General features: G+C 38.8%; 1 protein-coding gene across 2 annotated transcripts in view; it reads right to left on the reverse strand.

The window, feature by feature from the left end:
• Nucleotides 1–654: 654 nt before the first annotated feature.
• TXNRD1 (thioredoxin reductase 1) overlaps nucleotides 655–17748 on the reverse strand; it is a 56687-nt gene continuing 39593 nt past the window's right edge. For both annotated transcript variants that reach the window (XM_045553068.1, XM_045553067.1), the window contains 3 exons: nucleotides 17065–17160; nucleotides 14010–14144; nucleotides 655–2576 (listed from right to left, as the gene is read on the reverse strand). In XM_045553068.1, coding sequence (XP_045409024.1) covers nucleotides 2514–2576; nucleotides 14010–14144; nucleotides 17065–17160 — 294 coding nt within the window. In that variant the 3' untranslated portion in view covers nucleotides 655–2513. The remainder of the gene's footprint in view (nucleotides 2577–14009; nucleotides 14145–17064; nucleotides 17161–17748) is intronic.

The raw sequence follows: 17748 nt of genomic DNA on the forward strand, positions 1-17748 counted from the left end.
GTGTCTGGCACATGTTACAGTAAACACTCATTTAGCTGTTATTGTGAGTGCCCTGCAATTACTCAGAATGGAAAGAAAATACAAACTGGGAAGTTTTGGGGGGTAAGGATTACCCAAAATAGAGAAGCTTCTGCTTAACAACTGATGCATACGAAAATTAAGTGCATGTGAATGAATAATCTGAACATGGCCACCAACATTTCTGTAAATATTTATTGAACACCTATGTGCCTGGTACTTCTAGGGACTGGGAAATGGCAACGAACCAGTCCACCTATACCCAAAATGTATTAATGCATCTATGATCAGTCCAGAGACAAAGAAGGGATCACACCCCCTTCACAGCACTGTATGGGTTAATGCAGTCATGGATGCACAGAGCGCTGGGAAACCCAGCTCAGCTTTAGTCATGCTGTCTCTAGGGTGACTTTGCCACCCTAAAGGCCGACAGGTCAAATCAGGACAAGCTGAAAATGGAACTAGAAAAGCCAACACTGACGTGTAAACCTCAGCAGATATCAAGCAGGCCTAACAGCACAGTCACTGAAGCCTACTTGGCAGCTAGTTCTTACCGTCTTCAACACGAAACTGGAGGTCTACTGGACACTCCTGAAGATAATCCCAAGACCCTCGTCCAATAAACAGGCACACATGTGGATATTAATACCTTTTAATGTTTCACATTTTCTCCCAGAAGATTTGTGACAAAAATACATGGAATTTAGTATGTGTTTCAATACACTGGGCAATTACAGAACCTAAACAAGACAAGTCTATAAAGTATAATCCTTCTTATGGGGACAGAACATCCCATTCCACTAAGAGAGAACCACAACATGATCAGGCACAATTATCTCATACTGCCTATTGTTCTAATTTCAGAGATTGGCAAACTTGGAGAAAAACAAATAAAAAATAAATAAATAAAACAAGTCAACTGCCTCAATTCCCCTCTCCCCTTTCCCTTTTCCCATTTCCTTCATATAACCAGAAGGGATAAGGATAAGAGACAGAGCCCTGTGGGACAAGGCCAGGTGTCTTGCTGACTAGATGCCAGACAGACACATGGGTTCCCTGAGGTGGCCCAGAAATACACTTTGAAACAACCAGTCAGTGCTGTAGCTGAGAAATACAGGTGGAGGGAAGGGAACAGAAAAGGGGCTATAAGAACTGCTGGCAGGAGGCCTGATATCCACAGCATATGTTCAAAACTCAACTTATAATCCTTAGCCAGTACATTTACATAGAAATACATAACTGAAGACCTAATTGTCTTTATAATAATACAAGTTGGAGTACTAACAGAGCATAAATACTTCTGCAAACACTTTAGCAGGTATGGTCGTTCATTCAACAGAAAAAGTCAAAACCACTTGGTTTTTAAATGAAAATCCTTCACATCTACCTGTGTTCAATAATAATAACTTATGATATTAATAGCTTCCTTTAAAAAGCAATTACCACAAAAGATTTAAATCACGAGTATGAAAAGGCCTATTTTCCTATGAAGGTAATTCTTAGGAAGGGCTAGATCCCTAACACACACAAAATAAAGCTGTGATATTTTGTGTTTTTAGCATAAAGCTAGACAAAAGTGTTTTAAACAAGTTATGTGTTTTCCATTGCTAACGATCTCAGCTCACTTAGACCAACACATAATAAACTAAATAGAGTAAGACATTTACTGTTTTTCCTCCACTTTGAAGTGTACGTCTGTGTCCGTGATGAACAATGGTGGGAAACATACATTACTAACACAGCCCGTGCAGTGGAATATGACTGCAAACAGTCTGGCCAAGTAGCCACTTCCCTTCCTAAACAGACCTTAAATTAATCAGTGATGTAGCACATGGGGGCAAATTTGGCCAGAGTCAATCACAGATTTGCTTGTTTTGGGCATATAATTTTTCAGAGGAGAAACTGTTGAACAGGTCAGTAAAGTAGAACAGTCCATCTTCGTCATAAGACAGTTCTCTTTGACGGGACAAGCCTACGGAGCCTCCAAGTGAGCCAACTCGTCCCTTCCATGCTACAAGACACCTTATCTGTATACTCCAGCCATGACCTGCTTTTGGATAAAAATCAAGTGCTAACATTTTTCATCTCTAATATCATTAACATCATGGAGAAAAAAGAAAAAAAAAATCAACATTAGAAAACTTGACAATGGGAATAAGAAAACCAACAAAGGAGAGGCCATGCTAAAACTGATTCGACAGTTATTCCATCACTGCCCACCACACGGCTTGAGGCTGGTGACTTCATGGACGCATCCTTTCGATGCACTGCCTGATGTCAGTTCCCAGTCCGTCAGAGTGACCCCAGCGTGATGCTGCCTGCCTTCCACTCACTGATCCTAGCCATGAGATCCAAGGGGGCCTTGGGTGGTGGCAGGCATAAGACACAGGTGCCAGGAGCCCAAGAACCTTCCTGAAAACTTTGCCTTGGATTGGGCAAGGAAACATATGAGTGGTTTGGAGTCTTGGCAACAGCATCTACACTGGGGTTTAACCTCAGCAGCCAGCCTGGAGGATGCTTTCCCCAGAGCGCTTGGTCACGGACAGTGTTGTGAAGACCTGCAGGGAAGAGGAAGAGTGACATTTTCAGACACCTGAGCAAATGAATTATCATGGAGTAGTCCAGATAACATCGCATGCATTAAAAATGACTTATGTGACTACTTAAAAATGAATAAAATAGAGAAGTAATATGACTGAGGATATCCTCTATTTCTCCAGAGGATAAAAGAAAGAAAACATATTAAAAGCAAGGTGAAAGAAGAAAAGAATTTAGAGAATCAACATTGTTAAAATGTGTATACTAACCGAAGTGACTTACAAATTCAATGAAATCCCCATCAAATTACCAACGTCATACTTCACAGATCTAGAAAAAGTAATTCTACACTTTGTTTGGAACCAGAAATGAGCCCAAGTAGCCAAAGCAATCTTAAGCGAAAAGAACCAATCTGGAGGCATCACATTACCAGACTTCAAACTATACTACAAGGCTATAGTAACCAAAACAGCATGATATTGGTACAAAAACAGACATACACCAAGGGAACAGAATAGAAAACCCAGAGGTAAAGCCATCTACCTACAACCAACTGATCTTTGACAAAGCAGACAACAACATATACTGGGGAAAAGAAGCCCTAATTGAATAAAGGGTGCTGGGAAAATTGGACAGTCACATGCAGAAGAATGAAACAGGACCCCTACATTTCACCACTCATGAAAATTAATTTAAGATGGATAAAAGACTTAGATCTAAGGCATGAAACCATAAAAATACTAGAGGAACATATAGAAAACACTTTTCTAGATATTGTCCTAGGCAAAGAATTTATGACTAAGACCCCAATGGCAATCATGTCAACAACAAAAATTAATAAATGGGATTTGATTAAACTAAAAAGCTTCTGCACAGCTAAGGAAACAACAGAGCAAACAGACAACCTACAGAAGGGGAGAAAATATTCACAAGCTACACATCCAGTAAAGGGCTAATGTCCAGAATTTACAAAGAACTCAAGCAAATTGGCAAAAAAAAAAAATACAACCCTATTAAAAAGTGGGCAAAAGACTCATATGAACTGAAATTTCTCAAAAGACAAAGGGCCAAAAAACATGAAAAAAATGCTCAACGTCACTAATCATCAGGGAAATGCAAATTAAAGCCACAATGAGATATCTATCACCTTACTCCAGTTAGAATGGCTTTTATTAAAAAGTCCAAAAACAAATGCTGGCATGGACGTGGAGAGAAAGGAATGCTTATAAACTGTTGGTGGGACTGAAAATTAGTATAACCTCTATAGAAAACAGTATGGAGATTTCTCAAAGAACTAAAAGTAGACCTACCATTCAATACAGCTATTGACGACTGGGTATTTACCTAAAGAAAAAGACTTTTCATCAAAAGGATACCTGCACTTGAATATTTATTGCAGCACAATAACACGACTACAAAGATGTGGAATCAGTCCAAGTGCCCGTGAAGTCATGAGTGGATTAGTAAAATGTGGTATATGTATACCATGGAGTACTACTCAGCCATAAAAAGATGAATTGATACCTTTTGCAACAATCTACAATAATCAAACAGCATGGTATTAGTGAAAATACACAGATCAGTGGGACAGAATAAAGAACCCAGAAATGCACTCATGCAATAGATGGAACTGAAGATCATTCTTCTAAGTGATGTATCTCAAGAATGGAAAAACAAACACCACATGCACTCACTATTAAACTGGAACTAACCGATGAGCACACATGTGCACGGAAGGAAGTAAAACTCAGTAGAAATCAACCAGGGGGGAGGTGGAAGAAGGGGAGGGGCAAAAGCCTACCTAATGGGTACAATGAATACCATTTGGGTGACAGGCACACCTATAGTGGGATTCAAGCATTACAAAAGCAACCCATGTAACCTAAAACATTTGTACCCCGTTAATATTTTCAAATTTAAAAAAATTTATTTTGCATTAAAAAACACAAAAGCTCAGCAAGATTTTTCATACACAAAGATAAGGTTATTTTTAATTTATATGAAAAAGCACAGACTCTAGAATAGCTAAAATAATTATTGAAAAAGAATAAAGTATATGAATGACTTTACTGGATATTAAGGTTTAGTATATAGTTACAGTAATCAAACAGTATATTAGTGGAAATACACAGATCAGTGGAACAGAATAAAGAATCCAGAAATGGACTCATGCAAATATGTCCAACTCATTTTCAACAGAGGTACAAACGCAACAGAAGGAAGAAGGCTTTGTCTTTTCAACAAATTGTACCAGAGAAAATGGATATCCATAGGCTAAAAAATCTCAACTAAATTTCACACCCTACAAATGAATTAATCAGAAATGGATTATAAACTTAAATACAAAATGCAACACTATAAACTTTCTAGGAAAAGAAATCCTAGAAGAAAATCTTTGGGTTCTTGGCTATTATTTATAAGTACCTTTTAATAAATTTTTACTTTCAATAATTAAAAAAAGAAAGTTTAGGTTGTATTAGCATGAAGATGATTCAAACAATTAAATCAGTTACCCTAGTTGCTTGTCAACTCTCTAGAAGAAATTCACCATGAAATATTCTGCACATATAGACAGGTATATGGTATGCTATTATAAACACCCACGAGCCCACAGTTAGAGCCCCTCCCTGATGGCCTTCTCTTCTCTACTCTCCACCCAATCAGCACTTACCATTCCTATGCATTTCTTCCTGTGTTTCTTTTGTAGTTTAAAAAAAATTTTGCATGCAAATGGCAAGATGGTGTAGGTATTCTTCTGCTACCTGCTTTCTTGGCTCAATACTGTATTTCTGTAATTCACCCATATGGATACGAACAGCTCTAATTCTTTCATTTTTCACAGAATGGAAGTTCAATTCAATTGTTGTGTGTGTGTATGTGCACATATATATATGTATATATATGTATAAACTAATATAAAATCTTAAGCCCTCCAGCTGACTGAATAGGACCCCCCCCATTGGCCAAGGGGACCCCAGAAATAGCCTAAAGCTGAGTTGCTGGCCATGAGAAGGGAGTTCAGACATGCCTCCTCCTGCCCGCCTCCCTTCTTGGATATATCTTTTATAACTCATTAACAGGCCTAAGGCTGTGCAAGACAAAGCTTAAACCACACCGGCAGGTCATCCATTTACTTAACAGATCAGGTAAGTCTGGGTGTATCTCTGTGTCTTGTCTCTGATTAGCAGACTTTCTTAACTCAAAACATTCCAAGCCTTTAGACAAACCTTCATTTCTTTAACCAATTACAAATCAAAGAATCTTTTGGGGGGGGGGGGCAGAGAGTCTCATTCTGTTACCCGGGCTAGAGTGCCGTGGCATCAGCCTAGCTCACAGCAACCTCAAACTCCTGGGCTCAAGCGATCTTCCTGCCTCAGCCTCCCAAGTAGCTGGGACTGCAAGCATGCGCCACCATGCCCGGCTATTTTTTGTCTGTGTATTTTTAGTTGGCCAGATAATTTCTTTCTATTTTTTCAGTAGAGACGAGGTCTCGCTCTTCCTCAGGCTGGTTTCGAACTCCTGAGCTCAAATGATCCGCCTGCCTCGGCCTCCCAGAGTGCTAGGATTACAGGCGTGAGCCACCGCACCTGGCCCGAAGAATCTTTAAACCCACCTGTAATGCCGTGCTTTGAGATGTCCTGTCTTTTCAGGTCAAACCAATCAATGTACACCTTCCATGTACTGATTTATGACTTTATGTGTAATTCCTATCTCCCTGAAATGTATAAAACCAAACTGTAACCCAACCATGGTAAGACCACTTACTCAAGGATTCTTGGGTGTGGCTCTCCCAGCCATGGATATTCAGCTCAGAATAAACCTTTATAAATTATTTACTGAGCTTGAGTTCCTTTCCATTGACATATACCATATATAATCTAGTATATATAGTATATACTGTAGTATTCAATTATTCAAATGTTGAAGATATTACAAATAACGTATCTGGGCTCCTTCTGCTGGCCATCCAAGCTGTTGCGAATGTGCTCTTTGCAATATGCTGCTGTGACATTCCAGCAGTCTCCCTGCCCAGAGGTGGAACTGCTAGGTAGGACGGTGGGTGAAACTTCAACTTGACTGGATTTCCAAGGTGTCTGAACTGACTGATACTCTCATTTGCAGTGACTAACAAGTTCCCCTTGTTTCATAACTTGGCCAACATTTGGTGGTTGTAGACTTAAAGCCTCAACAGATTTAGACAATTTTTACTTGCTACTGCTCAAGATTACCTACACATAAAAACAAAAATGCTTTTGAATAAAGAAGATACTTTTGTGTAAAGGAGAAACAATATGAGAAAAGCCTTTGGGTCTACTTAGAGAGTGACAAAGCCTTCATTCCTCAAAAAATCCAGAGCCAAGTATTAATGGGCAATGTTTTACAACATTTAAAATACAAACCCAGAAGAAAATATGGAAAATTCACATCCAAAAAAATAGTAATTATAAGAGGTTCATCCATGTTAACAAAGATATGTAAAAATCCTTTTATGCTTTACTATAGAAAAAAATATATTGACACTGAGTTTTGCAACATTTTCATTAGCACTTATATTCAATGCTGATGACATCGTAAACTAGTACAACTTTTTTTGAAAAGTAATAAAATTCCTTTGTTAAAAAAATGTGTGAGTATGGATGAAGACAAGGAAACAATATGTGATAATGAAAATAGTTGTTAGGATGATAGTATCATAAGCAATTCAAACATGCTTTCTTTTCAATTTTTAAAATGGGAAAAAAAACAAAAAGCCAAAGAATACATTTTAACATATTCTAGTTTTATGAATTTGCAAGCTTAGGTTCAATTTCTCAGGAACTGATTTAGAAATAGAACTTGTAGATTTGGATACAAAACTATTATAGATCCATCAAAACTGGGAGCAGATAACAAAAGAACTCTTATCTATTTTTCTTAGACTGATGACATGCTCGTGTTAAAAAGATGGAGGAAGCCAAACTACCCATTGTTGATTAGTCTAAATGACAAAAAAAACTGATGGGCTTAATTTTTACAGATTTCATTTGTACACAGCTGTTTTAGAATTTCCATAAAAACACATTTTTCAAACAATGAGCAGGAGGGGCAGCCTCCATGCCCTTCTGTCCCAACACACAGCACAAGTACAAAGGTAGAGCACTGCTGGAGGCTTTCGTCTCCCATAGCTGTATCCAGCCCCAACACTTCCCAGCCTCACAAGGCCCTCTCTTTAGAGTGGAATTATGTTCACTGTTAAAACAACAGAACCGAAACTTTTGATATTCAGCACTAAAATTCATTTTAAGACACTTCAAAGGGATCTTTTCAAATGCTTTTCTCTTGAGCTATTGTTTTTCCCCTACAAGTAAACTTGATTAGCTGAAATTAGTACTCAAATTATGTGTAATCAGTTTCCTATTCAATGACTGCTGTTCAGATGTCCAGAATAAATTATCACCATCCCATCTCACACTGAATAATGCAAATGCATTACTAATGCTCCAGGCGCTGAGACTCCCTCTGGTACAGGGCTTCAGTCAAAACAGAGTGGTCTCTCCTTCTTAGAGGAATTCCAGAAGGAAGTCCTCTGGAAACTATTCTGCTCCAAAGACCAAAGTCTCAACTAAGGAATTTGTCAACTTTTGTAAATTAATTACTCCTCAGAGCCAAAGACTGCTCTCAATCGCCCAGGTTATTTTATCAAAGTGATATGAACAGTTCATTGAATGATTCACTCTGCAAAACAACCACAGCTGGCCCCAGAGCTGTGGCTATTTCTGAGCACTTTAAGCAGTGCCCAGGACCAATTTTTAAATTATTATTATTATTTCTAATCCATCCAATGGATGGACATTTGTAAAATTCATTAAAAATGTACTGGGAAAATGAAATTTTAAAAGGCATGTAAAATTAAAACTCAATTTTTAAATCATCAGATCAGACGCTGCCAAATTATTCTTAAAGTTTCTAAACCTTTCTTCTTCATTTCTATCCTTATCTCATTATGGACCAATAACAAACATTCTGTGGACCACATCTGAGCAGCATCTCCTACATATCTGGACACTAAAAACAGGGGACCCAGTAGCAAATCCTATTACTATCCAAATCAGAATCCTAGCATTTAGCTGAAAAAAGGGTTCCCAAGAATCCTTTACCAATCAGATCTCACTTTCCCTACATCCAGAAGCTTTAAAAAAAGATTTCCTTTGGATAAATGCCCAGTAGTGGGATTGCTGGATCCTACAGTAGCTCTGTTTATAGTTTTTTGAGGAACCTCCATAGTGTTCTCTGCAGTGACTGTACTAGTTTACTTATAGAAGTAAAAAGTAGAACAGAGGTTACTATAGGCTAGCAAGGGCGGGAGAAGGGAGGATAAGAAGAGTTTGTTAAAGGATATAAAATCACAGCTAGGCCGGGCGCGGTGGCTCACGCCTGTAATCCTAGCACTCTGGGAGGCCGAGGCGGGTGGATCGCTCAAGGTCAGGAGTTCGAGACCAGCCTGAGCAAGAGTGAGACCCCGTCTCTACTAAAAATATAGAAAGAAATTATCTGGCCAACTAAAATATATATAGCAAAAATTAGCCGGGCATGGTGGCGCATGCCTGTAGTCCCAGCTACTCGGGAGGCTGAGGCAGTAGAATCGCTTAAGCCCAGGAGTTTGAGGTTGCTGTGAGCTAGACGGACGCCATGGCACTCACTCTAGCCTGGGCAACAAAGCGAGACGCTGTCTCAAAAATAAATAAATAAATAAAATAAAATCACAGCTAGATAGGAGGAGTAAGCTCTATAACACTGTATGATAACTATAGTTAACAATAATATAGTTTTTCAAGTAGCCAGAAGAGGGCATATTGAATGTTCCCAACACAAAGAAATAATAAATGTTTAAGATGATGGATATGCTACTTACCCTGATCTGATCACTATACATTGTACGTATTGAAACATACCTATGTACCCTATAAATATGTGTAATTATTATGTATCAATTAAAGATAAATTAACTTTTTTAAATTCCCATAATTAGGAGTCAGAAACCTTTGTTTTTTCAAAATCTATTTTCTAAACAAGTAGGGGTAAAAAACAATTGCCCGGGGAGCTTTCCAAAATATACATCTCTCTTCACCTCCCAGTAAAAATAATATAATGATGACCTTTTAGTCAAGCCACTCTTCTATAATGAAGTACTCTGGGGAAATAAAACAGCCAACAGATACAGCTATTGAGTATCTATCAAATGCCAGGAACTCTTCGAACATGTAGGAGAACTCTCCTCCATACATATAGCATTTCTAATCAATCCTAAAGTTAGATATTATCTCTATTTTATTTAATGTGGAAACTTAACCTTGGAAAACCCGGGCGATGTGGCCCCGTCTGAGAAGAATTTGCTGAGTGAGATGACAACCCAGGTCTGTGTCTCTCCACTACACTCATGTTGCCACCAAGAAATCATTTCCAGTTTTTAATTCTAGGCCAAGTATCGTAGGCTGCTCAGTGGAATATCATCTGCATGGTGTGGTGCTGCAGGAGCTGCACTGCCTGGATTTGAATCCTAGGTGGCCACTGCCAGACTGTGTAACCGTGGGCGGATTACTCAACCAAACTCTTGTTCAACCAACCTCTTTGGTCTCAGTTTCCTCATCAGTCAAATGGAGACATTATTCCCACCCACTTCATGGGGGTCTCTTAAGGACTAAGTTAACACGCAGGCATTCACACACGTCAGCATTCTTGTCACGGTCAGTCCCTTCAAGCCTGCTCTTGCTGCTGTTACTTCCTACTTCAGGCCACAAACCTGAGTCATTTTCAGTCCTTCCCTCTTGCCATTTCTGCAAGTGGGCAAGTACTATCAACTCTATCTCAAACACAACATCTCTTGATTTCCACTGCCACCATCCCAGTAAGGCTACTATCGTCTCCTCTCACGTCTTCTTTATCAGCCTCATAACTGGATCTGCCACCAGACTTCCCTGTTCCAGTCCACCTTTCACAGCATAGCTGGAGGAGTTTCTTGAAACAATGATGACCGCATTACTCCCTTGTTTTGAACCTCTCAGCTGAATTCCAATGCCCCAAAGACAGTCAAAATACCCATCCTTGGTTTATAAGATCATTGACTTACCCACCTATTTCTCCAGCATAATTTTTTTACCTCTCTCTAAGCTCTTCAAGCTATAGCAACATAGAGGGTGTCTTTCTTTAGTTCCTTGAATGAGCTATGTTCTCTCCATCCAGGCCTTTTATACAGTGTTCCCTCTGACTGGCTAACACATTCTTCCAGTCTTAGGTAAGAACTCCCTCCGGAATCATCCTGCCCCAGTATCCCTGTGATATTGTGATATAAGGAGAAGTATGTGTCCCTGGTTTCTGGCATGAGAGCTTCTAAAACCCTTGGAATTTCCTGAGTGACAGCAGTGAGAGGAGTATCCTTTCGTTATCCAAAGTGAGCCCCTTTCAATCACACCTGAATTTATGCTAATGAGGTGATTCTTGGTGGGCCCCTGGATAGCTTCACGATGTGGGCTGGTTGCCAGAAGAACCAACATGTGATTAGAGGTAGAATTTTCAGTCCTGTTTCCCCCATGAACCTCTATGGAGGAAGCTGGAGATTGAGCTGATCACCAATGGTCAATGATCAATCAATCATGCTTACATAATGGGATCTCCATAAAATCCCCTAAATGAAGGAGTATGGAGACCTTCCAGGCTGGTGAACATCGAGGTGGTGGGAAGGTGGCTTGCACAGGGAGAGTGGATGCTCTGTCCCACTCCTCCACCCCGCGTGCCTTCCATATGGCTGTTACTGAGTTGCATCCTTTATAAAAAAGCAGTAAATGTAAGCAAAGTGTTTTCCTGAGTTCTGTGAGTGGTTCTAGCAATTTATCAAACCTGAGGAGGGGGTCAAGGGAACCCCTTGACTTTATAGCTGTCTGATGAGAAGTACAAGAGGGCTGGACTTGAAACTGGCATCTGCAGTGGGTGCAGTCTTATGGGACTGAGCCCTCAACCTGTGGGACTGGATGCTAACTACAGGGAATTAATGTCAGAATTAAATTACATTGTAGGATACCCATCTAGTGTCTGGAAAGTTGGAGAACTGGTGTTGGTGGAAGGAAAAAACCCACATATTTGGTGTTAGAAGTGTTCTGTGAATAAAAACCAGATCATAGGAATCCCTGAGCCAAAGACCACACAGGGCCCAGCACACTACCCTGATCCTGGGACTCATCACACTGAACTGTAATTGGCACTTCATCCATCTGCCTCACCCACTCTTAAACTTATCTTAAATCTCCCTGTATCCCTACTGCCAAGCATGGTGCTGTGCACATAACTTCACAACAAACGTGTTCAGAGTGAGATATCATCCAACTTTTTATCTTGTAATCAGCCACCAGCTTGGGAAAAATAAAACATCAAAGTCCTATCAAAGCACCAGAACATTCAGCCTCTGAGCTTCAAAGTCATCAGAGGACCAACAGATGCAGATGCACAGCAGCAAATGTGCCAGGTATACCAAGGAGAACAGGCCTTTGGCTGACCTCCGAGGCCGTCAGGAGACATCTTGCCTCCTCACAGCGTCTTTCTGCCCAGCTGGCAGTCACCTTGCCAGATGCTGCTGTGCGCGCTGCTGCGGGATCACAGCACGGCACAGCCAAGTGAAGTGGTCAGAGCCCAGCACTCAGCAGTCTTTTTCTTTCAACAATCCCAATGAGAGCTGAATTCAGACAAAAAATTAGACATTCTTATATACAAGCTGGGAAATTATCTTTTCCTTCATCTATATCAGAAATCATTGTTGTAACTCATACATAACTCGGACTGGGGTCTATGTTTTAAAAACATACTCACTATTGTGTCCCCACTAAAAGATGTGATCAAGTCTTACCCCGTATTTGTAAAGGTGACCTTATTTGGAAATAGGGTCTTTGCAGACATAATCAACTTAAAATGATGAGGTCATGTCAATTAGAGTGGGCCCTAATCTAATGACTGGCGTCTTTATAAGAAAGAAGAGAGAAGTTTGGACACAGACATACAGAAGAAAAGGCCATTCGAAGGAGACAGAGATTGGAGTGATGCATCTACAAGCCAACGAATGACAAGGATGGCTAGCAACTACCAGAAGCTAGAAGAGGCAAAGAAGGATTCTTCCCCTACAACCTTTAGAGGGAGCATGGGCCCTGCTGACACCTTGGTTTCAGACTTCTAGCCTTCAGAACTGTGAGAGAATAAATTTCTGTTGTTTTAAGCAATCCAGGTTGTGGTGCTTTGTTATGGTAGCCCTAGGAAACTAATGTACTCAAAAAAGAGAAGTTAATTGGCTCCTTCCCCATCAGCAGCCTGAGTCATTACACTGAATGAAAGACGTATCACACATTCTTTAAGAGCGTTAGTCTAGACTCTTCAATTTTTATGTTGTATTTCTTTGAAGCTTAGTTTGATATCCTTCACAAAAACGGCAGCTTTCTATGAATAATGCACCAATCTCCCAACATGTTAATATTTTATGCTTCCATCCCAGACAGGTGCATATTAATATATAACAGAAGAGGATACTATTCCTAACCATAGAGAAGGCAAAGCAAAAGAAAGCTGAAACATTTTTCCAGGTCTTAACGCTGACATTTCACATACTCGACAAAGAGTTCAGTTGTGAAGGGCAATTGGGAACAGAGATCAACCAGTTACAGAGTTGCTAAACGAAATATGGCAGGAATGTGCACACGCACACACACAGTGTGTGCACGTGCAAGCACAGTGCACACCTTGGAAACCACTAACTAAGATAGAATGATAATAGCTGCAATTTTCACCTCCCTATCTAAGCTGGTACATGCCTCCTCCCAACCTTCACCAAGTTCTCTAATACAGACACATTTTTGGCTTACCATTCCTATGTAGTTAACATTCAACGCTTGGATAATCACTGACAGCGAAGAAATACTGACACCCAGAGGCCTAGATTGGTCAATTTCCAGTTCTACTGTTATTTGCTTGATCTTTTGAAAGCTATCACTTTCAAATCTCATTCTTTGAGATACCAAAGGCTAAACAGGCAAAAAACATCATTTAGTCTCAAGGTAGCCCTGGAAAGACTAAGACTGAAGCTTTTTCTAGGTATGAATGGTATTATTAACTGATTGCCATAAAAACTTAGGAGACATGATAAATAAATGATTTAAGGCCCATCTCTACAAATCACTCTTATCATTTTTACTATTTAATAGCATGATGGAAGTTTCCACTTGATATCAACAGCAATAAATACTGCAAGCAGAAAACTCATTTTTAGAGATAAGGCCCTCTTTTGAGGGATTCTCAATCATTATCAAATTGTCAGGAAATACAGAAGTAGCATGAGTACAGCAGAAAGAACACTAGCTTCAGGATTCTACATCTGCCACTTAGAAGCTAAGCAATGTCGTACACTTTTAAATGGAGCTGTGGAAGTATAGGTAACCCACCTCTGCACAGACAGGGTGGATTCCTATTGTGTTATCCAGCTGTTTTTTGGTCAGTCCACATTTGAGTGCAGCTGCAAAGCCTTGTGTAACTTCTCCAGCATTTGGACCCAGTACGTGAAATCCCACAACACGTTCCTAAGATATAAAATAAAATAATACAATTAAACTGATTTTTCTCCCCTTCTCTTCCTACACAGCCTAGAGTATTTCCCCAGTTTATTCTAAACAACCCATTTCAGAAATGGCCAAAGACTTAAATTAATGCTTGCCGTTAACAGCTATTTAGGCTAAAGACTTCCTAACATGGGGCAATACAGAGAGCTTAATGTGCATTTCAAGCAGGAAGGGATAGGAGCCAGCTGGGAGTGATGATAAGAAAAATTTAAAGGCAAAGATATCTGCAGATACTTAGCCACCAAAATGTCCTGGAAAATACTACCAAAGGACAGTGGCATCCTTGTTTTCTGTATTTGGTTGTCTCAGCTCCATGTAGACTATCTGTGATAGCTATGACATTTAAGGGCAGTCATTCAAATTACAAAATGATTTTAACTAAGGTTTGGGTATAGATTGTGCAATTAGATACCCTTAAGACTGTTCCAATGGGAAAACATTTTTGAAAATGAAAGAAAAATGTTTGGCAACTATGAAATATCTGTGTAGGAATTATTCTGGATAAATTCTAAATCTCAAACTCAGACTACCTCTGCCAAAAGCAAAGAAATCTGATGCATTCTACTGTTCAGTTGATAGATTTTCAGAGCTGACTCTGACTAAGCCAGATTAAGTAGCCCAATTTCCTCATGAGGCAACTCAGGCTTTAATTTAGGGTGCAGAGCTTATCAAATGTTCCATCACTCCTTGGAAACAACCAGAAGGTCACTCTGTTGCCAAAGCACTGTGATATATCCCATGTTATACTCTTACACATTATTCATCCTGATAATCAGGGGGGTTCAGGGTATAAAGTACAGCTATCTGTAAGATAAACTACTACAACACATTTAAAATATACTAGATTTACATGTAATACTGTAGGAAAGTTCTCAAAAAACAATGATATAAAAAAGTTACAGGACTTTATTTATTGAGGATGCCATTCATAATTAAACCACAATAAACTGTATAATGTTTAAGCATACATAAATAGGGGGCAAACATGAAAACATAAACATGAGAGAGACTCCAACTTTAGAACAGTTTTGCTTCTAGGGAAGGAATGAATACAAAAGACTACACTGGCATAGGATAATAATTGATAGTATGGAATCTACATTGCCTGGGGTTGATTTCTAGCTTTGCCCTTAAGTAGGCAAATAATTTGAATGAACACAGTTACTTAACTTCCATATGCTTCAGTTTCCTCATCTATAAAATGAGGATAACAATAGCACAGACCCCATAGGATTATGTAAAGATTAAATAAGTTAGTATCTGTAGATTTCTACATAGTGCCTGGTACATAATAGATGCCTAATAAATATAAGCTATTATAAACTGCATCTATGATGATTTCTCTCTTACAAGACAAAAGCTCTGAAGTAAATACAGTAAAAAAGTTAATGTTTATTGAATCTGGATGGTGGGTACCTTCCCCACTTTTATGTATATTTTACATATTTTATGTAAACAAAGAATAGCACAGAACAAAAGTCAGCAGACAATAAACATTCTAAGTACTATTTAAAATCAAGGACTTTTAGACACTATGAAGTCAAGTGACTGACTCAAAATGAATAAAGCATGCCCCAAGATCAGTCAAGTTCTGGAAGCATGCTTTTGCATCAGATTACTTACGACAAAAAAGCAATAATAAATATTCATTTTCTCTACTACTATCTTTACAAAAATAATTGAAAACAGTATCACCCTACTTATGACCTCAACTATTTTAATTAAGGCAGGTTTACTGGTAGTGAAACTATTTTTCATATTATACAAGCAATGCCATTTAAACAAATACAACAGTGAAAGAAGGAAAAAATAACCACATATGGTTAAAGTGGATTTGCTTGGTATGAAGGAAACCTTGATGGTTTCATTGATTGCTATGTGCAACTGAAGTCTCTAGAGGCAGTTAACAGACTGCCAATGAGAGAATACCTGGTGTTTTCTCCTTTTGTTTACAGAAGTGACATTAATAAAACTTATGTTTAAATATATTCATTTGTACAGTATTTAGGGAAATGTTTTCTAAAACCCTGGGTTCTGGAAAACAAACAAACAAAAAACCAACCTGCAACTGTGCTACTGTCTAGAGCAGTAGTTTCTAAACAGGATACATGGCTTAATTATATTCAAATCTCAAGATAAAAAAATTATCAGAGTTTATTAGGCTTTTAGCATATGGATTCTTTAGCACTGTTCGTATTTTTACTGAGGGCATTTTTAAGGTAATGTGCCAGCTAAGTTAAAAATATTACTTTCGTAAGATTCAATACAATACTTAAAGACAGTATGCATAGGTACACACATGTGTTACAGGTTATAATGTAAAAAATGTATTTCTTACTATGTGGCAGCAGTCAAAAAATTTTGGAAAACACTGATTTACTCAATCCCTCATTTTGTAGGTATGAAACAAACCCTGTGAGGTGAAGGAGTTTGCCCACAGGTTTTCAGCTGCCAGGTGTTACATGTAGCAGCAGGCAATGAAATCTTAAATCAGAACCCAGTTAAGAGCTCTTTCTCATTAGTGCCAGTTGCTGAGGATCAAATGTGCATCACTCCTGTTGTTTTTGTTCATTATTTTTAGATAGACAATGACTTCATTTCCCCTCTTTTATAAACACAAACACAGACAGTTCTCAAGTTGTGCCTTTGGTTCCTTCACTCAAGAAGTTTTGACCACCTGTTGACTATGGGTAGGGCCCCTGTGCCAGTGAAGAGAGAGGACGGCAAACAATGGAGCCAAGGTCCTGCCCTCTGATGATGTCCACACAGCTGGGAAGCCCAACAGGTAAAACACAAAAGGAATGCCACATGTATCAAACAGAATTACATATTAAAATCTAAATAAAATTATTGGAAAGGATTAAGTGAGAATCGCACTTACATTGTCTTTAGTATTACAGACTATTTTTGCATAACATTTGTTGTTATCTCTTGATGGAACTGTCCATTCCAATGGCCAAAAGTAACTATGGTAAACCTAAGAAGATATAAGCACAATTCAGACCCATTATCTTAAGCAGTTTGTCAAACATTAGATACGGTGAAAGACAGTGGGGACTCTTTAATAATTACCCGTTCATTAAACAACAAAACTCATGGACTAAATAGGAATCTATTACAAAAGGTAAATGACTTGAAACTCCTTGATGTCAGACACTTTTGCTATAAGCTCATATCTTAATTATGTATATCTCAACCTCAAGAGTAAATTTTAAGTAGTAACAACAACAAAAAAAAAAACCAAGAGAATGAGAAAAAGAAGCCATGTAATTACTTGCTGTCTTGCTTTAAAAACACACAAACACATACTCACTCAAAAAACCTCCCTCAATACTATTGTGTTACCTTGTAGGAATGATAACTTGGACAAGAAACAAATAAAATGCCAGGAACAATCACAGCAATTATCTAGTTCTCTTGCTTAATGCTTCCAAAAGACATTTCCTTCTTTGGCATTATTCACCAAAAGCACTGAAGGAAGGAGGGAGGGAAGGAGGAAGGAAAACTGTAAGGACAGATATCCTTAACTGATAAAACCTATGGATGACTAAAAGGATTTTTTTTC

The sequence above is a fragment of the Lemur catta genome, chromosome 6 (genome assembly GCF_020740605.2).
Source record: "Lemur catta isolate mLemCat1 chromosome 6, mLemCat1.pri, whole genome shotgun sequence".
NCBI lineage: Eukaryota > Metazoa > Chordata > Mammalia > Primates > Lemuridae > Lemur > Lemur catta.